Source organism: Euleptes europaea, chromosome 4 (assembly GCF_029931775.1).
Source record: "Euleptes europaea isolate rEulEur1 chromosome 4, rEulEur1.hap1, whole genome shotgun sequence".
Classification (NCBI taxonomy): domain Eukaryota; kingdom Metazoa; phylum Chordata; class Lepidosauria; order Squamata; family Sphaerodactylidae; genus Euleptes; species Euleptes europaea.
Window position 1 is genome coordinate 39,267,446 of NC_079315.1, and position 12,852 is coordinate 39,280,297.

Sequence of the window (12,852 nt, forward strand, 5' to 3'; positions counted from 1 at the left end):
GCAGATGAGAGCATGAAATTAAAGTGAGACACAGACTTTTAACATGTGTGACGCCTTTGTTCTAGAGTTTCAAGATTACAAAATATGGATATATTATATTATCTATTTAGAAAATTCATATGCTGCCTTTGCAGAGTACCTGCTTTAGGTGGCTTACAAAACAAAACGTAATAAAAACACAGCACATTAAATTTAACAATTAAAAATTCAGCCAGGCATACAAATAGCATAAAATAATGAGCAGCTTAAAAAGAACCTCAAAACAGTTCTCAGGTTAAAAAGCAGACTATGAAAATGTTGTTAAAATATCAACCCTTTAATTAAAAAACTGAAGAAGACGCAATGTTTGATCTGGTGTGTAAAGGAGAGCAAAGTAGGTGTCAGGACAAGCTGGAGGGTCAGGGCATACCACAGGCAAGGTGCCACTACTAAAAAGAAGGAGTTGAGAGGAAGATCTTAGCTGGTAGGCTGGACAGTATGGGAAGAGATAGTACTTCTTATTAATTTGGATAGCATACTTAGCAACGATCAGAAACAATTTATATTGGGAGTATTGCCTGATAAACAAAGAAGGAATAATTTATTATACATGTATTAAGTAGCAGGAAAAAATGGTGTATGTTAGATATTGGCAATCAAATAGTACCAGGAGAAAAGGGCAAACTGATGAAGATTCTTGATGCTGTTATAGAGATGGAAAATTATAACATTATCATGCTATTAAAAGTGACTGAAACTGAAACGGAAATTATATCAGACAGCCTCAACATCAGATAGGTACTGATGATTTGACAACATATGCTAAATATTTGTCAAGAATTAAAGTATGTTGGAAATGTTAATACAGTTAAATGTTAAGCCTATGTTTAATGCAGTGTTTTGGAGCAGAGAACTACTCATGGAATGGAACTTAGCTGTGCAGCTTTTTTGATGGTCAGTGGTCTCCTCCTCCCTCTTTTGTCAGTGGAAAAGTTGGTGGGTAACACTCAGGGAGACCAAAACACATCAGAAATTGTTCTTAGGCTTTAGTATCTAGTGCATTGCAACAGAAGTGGTTTTATGTAAACAGCACTTGTGATATTCTGAACAACAAAAATTACAACAATTTTCTTTGGTGGTTGCTTGGAATTAATTATAGGAATAATACATTTCCCACAACATTCCTTCACATTTCTATCTGACCCAACCTTTCAGTCCTAATATATCTGTAAAGATATACAGTCATTTAAGCAGTCATTTGGATTTTTAGATGCACAGCTGGTGACCACTTCTGTCATAAAATATTCTAAACAGAGGTTATCATAATTTCTATAAACACCCCTTTCCCCAATATAAAAGCAATCATTATCCTATATCACTCTAGAGAGCCAGGCCACTGTCTTAATAATTATCAGGGATGCATAATTCTTCTCATCATTCTGTGGGCTTCTTCTACATTTGTATTCATTCAAGAGAACAGCATCACTACGTTAACTGCAAAAAAGCCTTTTTGTTCCAGTTTTGTCAGTGTTTTTATTTTCTGAATTTGTGTGTTCTCTCCCTCTCTGTTTCTAACTTTTTCCCCCCCCCCGACCCTGTTTTCCCCAATTTTACTACAGGTCTTTTTAGAGCATCAACCTTTCACTTACCCAACCCTCCTTTTCTCCCTCCAGCCACTCATCTTCCTCTGTCTCCTTCTACTCCCCCAAGCGGAATTAGGGAAAAACAAGATGCAAGGTTATGCAAGCATAGAAGGGCCAAACTGGCAGATTAGCTGGCTGACTACAACAGGCTGAAAAACTTGGCACCAATTGCACCAATATTATTGATGGGCCTCTAAGAGCAACCAATCTTGTCCAAAAGAGGCACGAAAGTGGTACCAATAACAAGTTGTTTGGCTTGTCTCCTCTTAGAGTGCTGCAACTAATCAGGGAGGGCACCACAATAGATCCATGGCCATTATTTTATGCAGACTGATACAGAATATGGAACAGATGGGAACTGTTTCTACCAGTCTCAGAGATAAGCGGCTAAAATACTCCTTACATTTCTTTCAGCAACCACATTTTGACACCCAATAATGTCAAAACAATTGGTCACTATGACATTTATGAGCATCCTCTTTGTCACATGTGTATGTGGCGATGTTCAAGAAGCTTTCTGAGGGACTCTCATTGCAGGTCCTTTTTCATATAAAACATTTTGCTGTTGTTATGGCTATAGGCCTTATATGGGCCTTATAGCAACATGCTGGAGGATTGAGATAGCTACTTGGTCTGACTGTACAACTTTGAAACCCACACATGGTTCTCTTTGAAAACATCTGGAGTTGCAACAATTGGTAGCTACTGCATTATGACTAAACGTTGTAGCCCTTAGATGCTTTTGACATGATCAAATAAAGCAAACAGGGATGGATCCAGACTAAATTTGCAATTTCTATCAATTCTCTCTTCCTGCCACAGACTCTTCTCATGTCATTCCTCAAGGTCCCTCACTCCAGGAAACAGCATCTCCTGGGGATTAGTAGGCTACAGTAGGAGGGGAGAGGCAGGAAAATTCCATTCCATTGATGGAAAATTTAGTCTGGATTCAATCACTCATCTGTAAAATGAAATTTAAAATCATGGTGCAATTATAAATAATACAGTGAAGAATGGGACTAACACCCATTCAGTGATAGTACATCGTATTTACACTAGGTGAAGTGCTTCCAAGTTTGGCAGACAAGAATCCCAGTTTGAAACACATGGGTACTTCAGATGCTGATCTGTAATTGAGAATAATGTGTACATAAATGTGAATGAAACAATTCCATCAGCCAACATTTAGGAACGTTGCAATATCCCACAATTCAGGCACCAGTACAACCTTGCCATAGAGAACTTTATCAGGACATTAACGTCCTACCTTCTACCTCTGATTTATTTTTAAAATACATATGCAGGTGTGTGCATAGGGGTCTTGGGGGACAGAATAGGGAAGAAGGAACAATAAAATGCTTTTTTTCTGTTCTAACTGGATTGTAATCATTTAAGAAGCATGGGTCCTTCTTATTTTTACTTTTAAATGGACATTTTGTTTGCTCTTGCTGAGCCCTTCAGGATTAATCTACAGCCTAGGCAATAAATTAAAGAAATAATCAAAACCAAAATGAACTCCTTTGCAATTTCTAAACATGCCAATGAAACCTTTCCCTATAGTAGTGCTCCAGCCATCCTCATTAAGTTGCTCCCGAAAGAATATTTTTGCACTCCTGTTTCCCAACTACAACCAAAATCTTAGTAAAGTAAGAGGGCACGGGCCTGTTAACTTTTAAAAGCAAGGGGCAATACTTCATTGTGCAAAATTTGATCCTTCCACAAAAAGTTTCGAACACATTTTTTGTACCATTCAATTTAAACAGCAAGATAAATCACGGGTTTCAATCAAACTCAGAATGGGCTCTTCTCCAAAACGGATACCTTGACAACTATATTCATTCTCTGTTTCACTTGTCAGAGTGCTCTGTCATCAATCAGTGCCAGAAGGTGTCAGTCATCAAAACCCTAAAGAGATCAGTGACCCTAAAACCTTTCCCCAGCATTTAATTTATCCCACAGTATGAAACCAAGGATCCCTCACGCACCCCATTCTGTGTCCACTTCTCCTCAGTGACCCAATCTTCATCCTAATTCTTACATATTGATTTTTAGGACTGTACCTCCCCCAAACAGCATTTTGAGAATAAATTTTAAGAAAAAATAGTTTTCTGAGCCTCATTGGAAAAAGAAAGTTATGTGGACAAATGTTGTTTTTATGCATAGTGCGTGCATCTTTCTTCAGTTAACTCTTCATTATATTCTATTTAGGATGTGCTTATTTTAGCCAAATGCTTTCATTAGAAAGCCAACATTTGTAAATGCTGACCACTACATTATTGAAGCTTTTTGTCCTCTCATTAACAGCACCTTTTGTATTTTTAAACATTTGGGGGGAGGTAAAGAAAGGTTATTTAGCACTCAAACCTGGAATGCTACAACCTCAGGCCCGCCCTTCAGGCCTTCCATTGCAAAGGTCTCCAGGTGCAGCTTAGGTAGCTGCAGGGTGAAGTCATTCTTGGTTGTCGCAGTCCGTGACAGCGAAATCTGATCTCTGACCTAAAAGGGAAAAAAACAGTATCAATGGTAATTCCCCTTCAGACACATTAACTGGGATGAAGTGGGTCCCCTTGAGTCCACTGAGTGGACTTGCATTGATCGCTGGACTTGAAATCCATGAATAAATTTAGGACTAATTGATTTTTCGTTGCAAATAAATCTCTAATTCAGAGTGCTGTGAGAGAATGTTAAGAAGAAAAAGCATCCTCTCCCCTACACTGAAAGAAGATGGGAAGGAAAGTCACAAAAGGCTTCTTTCTTGTCCAAGCAGTGCAACAAAAAATTTGCAAATACACAGTAAAAAGAGGCCTAAGAAATGAAAACTTAAAGCTTGTTCACAACAGTGCATACAACAATTGCCTATTTTATTAACAAAGAATTGTGTATCTACTCTAGTATGTATGGCTACATACACTACCGAAAATATTTTAAAACACCACTGCTGTTCATACTAGGATATTATTTTGGATATTCTTTTTAAAAAGTCTTACACAATCTTTAAATAGTAAGGTTAAAAAACTGCTAAAGTATCTTTGACTATGAGGGTATTTTTAAAAACTTAAGTTGGTTAAACAGCTTCGTAGCCCTTTCTTGAGCACTCTAAACTGTCATCTAATTTGGCAGTTAAGTCTCCTGAAGAAGGGAGCTCTGGAGAGAAAATTGGTATTTTCCCCCCAAACCCAAATAGTTTGGATTTAAAATATTCAAAGAGGCAGAGTTTAAAGAAACAATAACAAAACACTTGGCACTGTACATGAGAGATACCCACCGTTTTTGTAGACAAATATAACCTTATGCAGTTGGTATTGTACTGCCATCTTCTGTCAAGGTGAGAAATCCCTTTATTTACATGTTACAAAAGTACAATCATGCATTTAATTTTTAAGTCAGTTTTCATACCCATGTGAGTTTCGCATCAGATCAAACTAATTTTTATTAATTAAAAGCAACAGCCCCTCACATATTTACAGCATATTGCTTCACATTCTGTCCAAATGTTCCCAATTTTTGCTCTATATGGATTAAGTACCATGTGTTTTACTAATGCTCTTCTTGCCCCCGTGCATATTATTGTGTATTCAACAAATAATAGTGTTGATGTGCATTTGCCAAATTAAAATTATTTCCTTGCATCAACAAGTAATTGTTCGCAATAAATCATTAGCTTTAGAATGGGAGAATAAAAACAAACAAAAGATAACACCACAAATAATCCTGGAAGTTTTTGCACATCTATCAACACACACACAAGACTGGATATTCTGGATCCATGAATTATAAACATGAATTATAAAATTTCATTTTGAAATTCAGTTTTGGCTCAGCTTAAATCCTGATATTTCTGTCTTCCTTCTATATTCCAGCTCACTTTATTAACAGCTTTAATTTGTGTGGATTAAGGTCCTGAGCATTTTGCTTGCAAAATCTGTAAACATTTTTTTAAAATCTGCTTCCACATTCTTTCCATTCAAGCACACACACAAATGCATTTTTCATCTCTAATGTCTGTGTTATTTTACAGAATTACAAAACTATGGATACAGATATGTATAAATTCAATGCTATAGTGTATGGGAATAGGAAAACTTCTATTTCCCAAGGTGACCTAAAGAATTCCTGTCAATACCTGTGGCTGCCAAACTTATGCACTATAATGCAATTTTTATAACAAGCGTAGGTCCTCCACACATTTCTACACAGACTGTTCTAGGTTCAGGTTAGAGAGTCCAGTGGAACAAACACCGTCTCCAGGGCCTTCCATCAGCAAGCGTAATTTTGTTCAGATGTTAACCTTGCCCAATGTAATACAAATATGTTATTTTAACTATATCTACAATAATACATATTTCACTTGATTTGTGAAAGTTTATATATGCTAACGTTTTCAGCCAATATGCACACAGATAAAAGAAAACATTAATGTGGATTAAGGTACTAAGAATTTATCAACATCAAACCTGCAGTGTTTTGCCTTCTACCCTTCTGAACCATAGTCAATAGATCTAAATATTTTACTGCACCCTGGCCAATTCATTGTTTGATGTTTAAAAACGCACCCAGAATCAAAGAAAATTTATTAAATTTGAGCCCCCAAATGAGATACTATTAGCTTTGAAAGTCAAGTTTAACTGCGATATTGATGATTCTCTTTTTTCTGTGACAAAATTCACCAGGGAAATCCCTGATGTCAAAGTACCAAAGCAGATTGCTAATACTGAAGAGGGAGGGGAGGGAGGGAGCAGAGGGAGAGATGGGGAAGGCAAGAGAGTGGAAGGAAAACAATGTATATCCTAAGTATAACACTGAACACAGAAGAGACAGCAAAAGGTACTTTAACCCTGTCTCCACTTGGTTCTGTTATCTGCCAAGATGGTCTAAAGTTCAGTTTCAGCAAGAAAGCCAGTTAACATGCAAATCTTTAAAATGTAATAAATATATAGTAGTAGATATTATCAGAAAGGAATACAATTGTTCCCTGCAATATAAGCCCTGGAAACCAAGAGACTCAAGAAAATGCTTCTTACTTATGTTAGAGGCAAAGATCTATATGACTTTCATTCATATGAACAACACTTTGTTTTAGCTACCTAAAAAGGGGGGTTTCTTTCTGACAGCCATCTGTGGTATATGCTGAAGGTCATAATGAGTAAAGAAAAGAAAAACATTTAATAGATCATTCCACCCCCACAAGGCACACCCTGAAATTTCATTATGACATAGTTTTCAATAAGGTGGTAACGTTGCCTCTGACTCATACCACTGACTCATACCACCATGTGGGGCTCAATATGACTCCTCTATACAAAATTTCCCCTGCACATGGAAGACTAGTAGGTGAGGGAGAAGAGGTCTAGCCTTTCCTTCTCCCTGATACTTGATTTCCATGTGCTGGGAGTATTTTTCTGTATGGAGCAGCATCACCCTTAGACATTTTTGTCTACGCAACACTGTTTTTTTACAGTGTTGATTTCTCATTGTGAAACAACATTGAAAGCAAGGGAAATGTTAGTTTATACCAGTCCCTGAAACCATGTACAAACTATAGCAGGTTAGGCAAACTTCTTGGCCCAAGGGGGGGGGGGTGGAAATCCTGCAGCGTCTACATGTGACATGTTGGTAGACTGGCCAACAAAAGAGGAGGGGGCATGTTAATACTTGACTCGCAGCAAGACAAGCCACAGAAGTGCTGCTGATGCCTCAGGGGTTTACCTCAGTCTTTTGGGCAGAGAACTGGCCCTGTTTTGCATGTGTGGCAGAGGTTGCCTCTCTCTGGATTATAACTTTTCATTAACTTTAAGGCTCAATAAGATTTGTTGTTGACTACCTTACCAGCTATGCATTTTGTCTGTACTACAAGAAATGTAGTTGTGTGTGTACATCAAAAACTCATAAAGCCTGTTTGATGAAATGCAATGGCAAGGGCAGAAAATTAATATGGTTCCTGCAGGCAATAGTCATACATACCTTAAGACTCTGAAAGTCTAAATGTAAGTCTAAAATAATTTTTTTTTAAAACCTTCTTTGTTTACATGCAGACTTAAATGAGGAGGGAAACCTTTCATAACACCATACTGGTTGTGCAAATTGCACAGTCTGAGCAGATACTGGTCTACTCCCAGAAGGTTTTCAAATATATGGAAGAAATCAGTGAATATGGCAAAGTTCACAAATGCACAAAATGCACTTTCAAAACCACAGGGCAGATAATCTCTAGGAAAAGAACCAGTGTATTGTAGAGTATCGTACCTAGGATTTGGGAGACCCAGATTCTAGATTGCACTGGGCCAGTCACAAGCTTTCAGCTCAGCCTACATCAGGGGGCTGTTGTGAAGATACTTTGGGGAAGGAAGAGTCATATGGGTCACCATAAGCTTCTTGGAGAAGAGGTGGAATAAAAATGTGGTAGATATCTAGACAGATAGTGATGACACTATCTTGAATCTTAGAATCATAGAGTTGGAAGAGACCACCAGGGTCATCTAGTCCAACCCCCTGCACAATGCAGGAAATTTACAACTACCTCCCCCCCACACCCCCAGGGACCGCTAATCCATGCCCAGAAGATGGCCAAGATGGCCTCCCTTTCATCATCTGCTTAAGGTCATAAAATCAGCATTGCTGACAGATGGCCATCTAGCCTCTGCTTAAAAACCTCCGGGGAAGGAGAGCTTACCACCTCCTGAGGAAGGCTGTTCCACTGAGGAACCGCTCGGTTAGAAAATTCTTCCTAATGTCTAGACTGAAACTCTTTTGAATTAATTTCAACCTGTTGGTTCTGGGGCAACAGAAAACAACTCGGCACCCTCCTCCATATGACAGCCCTTCAAGTAGTTGAAGATGGTTATCATATCACCTCTCAGTCTTCTCTTCAGGCTAAACATACCCAGCTCCTTCAACCTTTCCTCATAAGACTTGGTCTCCAGACCCCTCACCATCTTTGTTGCCCTCCTCTGGACACATTCCAGCTTGTCTGCATGTTTCTTAAATTGCGGTGCCCAAAACTGAGCACAGTACTCTAGGTGAGGTCTAACCAGAGCAGAGTAATGCGATACCATCACTTCGCATCATCTGGACACTATATTTCTGTTGATACAGCCCAAGATTGAATTTGCCTTTTTAGCTACCGCATCACACTGCTGACTCATGTTCAGTGTTTGGTCTACCAAGACCCCAAGATCCTTTTCACACACACTACTGCTCAGGCAAGTCTCCCCATCCTATAATTATCCATTTGGTTTTTCCTACCTAAATGCAGAACTTTACATCTGTCTTTGTTGAAGTGCATTTTATTAGTTTTAGCCCAGTTCTCCAGCCTGTCAAGATCATCCTGTATCCTAGATCTGTCTTCTACCGTATTTGCTACCCCTCCCAATTTAGTATCATCTGCAAATTTAATAAGCATCCCCTTTATTCCTTCATCCAAATCATTTATAAAGATGTTGAATAACACAGGGCCCAGGACAGATCCCTGAGCCACTCCACTAGTCACTTGTCTGCAAGTGGATGAGGAACCATTTAACAAGCACTCTTTGGGTGCGATCTGTCAACCAGTTACAGATCCACCTAATAGTAATAGGATCTAAACCACATTTTTTCAATTTGTCAACAAGAATACTATGTGGAACCTTATCAAAAGCCTTACAGAAATCTAGACAAACTATGTCTACAGCATTCCCCTGACCCAGCACAGTAGTAACTTTCTCAAAAAAAGGAGATAAGATTAGACTGACATGACTTGTTCTTGAGAAACCCGTGCTGGCTCTTAGTGATTAGATCCATCCTTTCTAAATGCTCAAGGATTGACTGTTTGATGATTTGTTCAAAAACATTTCCTGGTATAGAAGTCAAGCTGATGGCTCGGTAGTTACCCAGATCCTCCTTTCTCCCCTTCTTGAAGATGGGGACAACATTTGCCCGCCTCCAATCTTCTGGCACCTCACCTGTTCTCCAAGACTTCTCAAAAATAATGGACAGAGGCTCAGAAATTACATCTGCAAGCTCTTTGAGTACCCTTGGATACAATTCATATGGCTCTGAGGACTTTGTTTCATTTAAAGAATCTAGGTATTTGTGCTCTACCCCAATGCCAATTCTAGGCTGCAAATCCCTTCCCTCAACATGTATTCTGTTTATGTCATGTTGAGCACTGCTTCCCTTACAAGAGAAGACTGAGGAAAAGTAGGAATTGAGAAGTTTTGCCCTCTCTTCATCTCCAGTTACAATTTCACTTTCCGGTCCCCGCAATGGGCTTATCTTGTCTGTATATAGGAAAAGAACCCCTTTTTTGTTATGTTTAGCATCTCTCACTACCCTAAGCGCATAGTGAGCTTTAGCTTTCCTAACACTCTCCCTACAAGCACTAGTTATTTGTTTATGTTCCTCTTTAGTTATAAGGCCCTCCTTCCACTTCCTAAATGAGTCTTTTTCATTTCTCAAATCTTTAAAAAGCTGTTTATGGAGCCACCCTTGCCTCTTTGTGTGTGTAAAGTGCCTTCAAGTCGCAGCCAACTTATGGCGACCCCTTTTTTGGGGTTTTCATGGCAAGAGACTAACAGAGGTGGTTTGCCAGTGCCTTCCTCTGTATAGCAACCCTGGACTTCCTTGGTGGTCTCCCATCCAAACACTAATTAGTGCTCACCTTGCTTAGCTTCTGAGATCTGAAGAGATCAGGGAAGCCTGTGCCCATCCAGGTCAGGGCACCTTGCCTCTTTAGGCTCCTCCTATTTTTCCTTCTCATAGGAATGGTTTGTGATTGTGCCTTCAGTATTTCATTTTTAAGAAACTCGCACCCTTCTTGAACTCCCTTTTCCTTAAGTATTTCTGACCATGGGATTCTACCCAGAATAAGTTTAAGTTTGTTAAAATTAGCTCTCCTAAAGTCCAACCTGTATGTCTGACTATATACAGTTTTTCCTTTCCCCAAGATTGTAAATTCCAAGATTACATGGTCACTACTACCCAGAGTGCCTACTACTTTAACCTCATCAACCAGTTCTTCCCTGTTGGCGAGAATCAAATCTAAGATAGCAGATCCCCTTGTTTCCCTGTCCACTTTCTGGAGGGTTTTTGATGCCATCTTCTGGGCATGAAGTAGGGGTCACTGGGGGTGTGGGAAGGAGGTAGTTGTGAATTTCCTGCATTGTACAGGGGGTTGGACTGGATGACCCTGGTGGTATCTTCCAATTCTATGATTCTATTTCTTACCTGGCATATATTGTCATAATCAATATCTGGCATAATAATCATTGGGATTGATCCTACCCTTATACTATCACTCCACTGAGCAAAGTTTGAAGCCTTCCGCCACCCAAAGGACCCTTCCTTCAACTTAAGTTGCTCTTCTTTTGGAGGATTCCCTTGGATCCAAACATCCACCAAGGAGCTTTTCTCCAACCTAAGGAATCTTTCACCAACTTTTCAAGTGGAAGGCTCCTTAGGTTGGAGGAAGTTTCCCTGGAGCATAGCTGGATCCACTCTAGTCTTTTTTTGCAGCAGTATCAACCTTCTCAGTCAGAAAACTCTGATAATCACAGCTCTGCTGTTTCTAAATAGATCCATCTAATATAGGTTAGCATACTACAGGATAAACTGCATACGTGACAGCAGATGATTGACTATAAACCCAATCTGATGGACTGTAGTTTTTTCACCTGCAGAATGTTGAGAAAGCTAAAAGTCAGTAAAAGAAATGGGGTAGGGTATGGCCTGCATAAATCTCAAAGTTTATGTAATCCCAGAGGGGGAGATCTTGGGTGGGGGGAGGATTTTCAATTTGTTCCCTCCCCCTTGATTTCTCACTGGCCCCCAGCTCTGAGTCAAACTGGTTGTTAGATCTTTGACCTGTTCCCCTATCCATGTACCCTGCAGCTTGTGTGAGCTCACTTGCACAAGACAACCATATTGTTTCTGTCAACATGAACTTTTGCCATATGCACTCCCAGACTGAGGTGCACTATCAGGATGAAGCAAATTAATGTGCAAGTGATTTAATGCATACAGATAGGATGTTGAACCCTGGAGATCACTGCCAATGGGGTGAAATTTAACAGAATGATCTTAGGTCTCTTCCAAACCTCTGAATCTACAGTATACCTCTGAAGTATATTCACCAATTAAACAAAGAATATCAATGTATCTGTTCACCCATTCACTCCAATTAAAAAGCGGTATAGAAATATGGTAAATAAAAAAATAATAAAACAAGCTTAACATATTCAGAAACAGATCTCTTAAATTCTATAGGTTTTTTTAAAGAATGTTCAACTAGGAAGAAAGAAACATGGCTTCTTATTTTTTTTTAAAATCAGTACAGCATATTTTTCTGAAAAATGCCACAGAGCTTAAAAAGCACATATGCACACACACACACACACACACGCTTAGCATCCCTCAAAGCAAAGCTTAAGATGAATGAAAGATTTTATTTTATTTTATTTAAGCCTTTAAAGCAAACACTAACCACTATGACAAAGCTATTCTGTACTTGTGCACATTAATACATCCCTTACGAACCAATTTTATTGACCTTGGGCTGGAAGTGAGCCCATGTCTGGAGAAAATAACAGCTAACACGGTAATTTCTCAGTACTCCATACGAGGATGTTTCTTTACTTAAGGCAAAGTACACATGGACATACCAAAAAACACCCTTCAAACTTCACAAAGAATTAAGACAGTTGGGCTCTAGCAATAGAAACTTCAATACGTCTACACTGAAACCAGTTAAACACATGGATATGACATTCTGCAATGTCTTATCTTTAGTTTGTCAAGGTTTTTTAAATCCCTCTTGAACTGGAGTACCATTTTTAGCTTGGCTAGATCAGAATGACACAGAACACTATTATTTATTTAATGTGTGTGTGTGTTTTTTTATCCCGCCCTCAATCCCTGGCCAAAGGCTGGGCTCAGGGTGGCTAACATCATCACTATTTAATACAATAAAATAATAAAACCACAATATACATAGATCAATAAAATAAAATAATTTTAAACAACCCCATAATTCCATCAATTGTAAATTAAAACAGATGGCACTCAACACTGGAGCACAGAGGCCACTGTTGGCTTAAAAGAACAGTCAGGGTTGGTAGCAACATAAAGTGGGGCGGGGGGTTTAGCGAGGCCATGCAGAATTCTTTAAAAAAAACCAGGGCCCTGGTCTAATTAGAAAGGGAGTTCCACCAGGCCCTGGCCCTAGTTGAGGACAGCCAGGCACTGTTTGGGCCAGGGA

At 39.1% G+C, this 12,852-nt stretch overlaps 1 protein-coding gene across 1 annotated transcript in view; it reads right to left on the reverse strand.

Moving 5' to 3' along the window:
- Positions 1-3,980: 3,980 nt before the first annotated feature.
- The window catches only part of CCDC171 (coiled-coil domain containing 171), a 160,352-nt gene continuing 151,480 nt past the window's right edge, over positions 3,981-12,852 (reverse strand). Inside the window, exon 21 of the mRNA XM_056847984.1 lies at positions 3,981-4,118. Within this exon, the coding sequence (XP_056703962.1) occupies positions 3,981-4,118 (138 nt within the window). The remainder of the gene's footprint in view (positions 4,119-12,852) is intronic.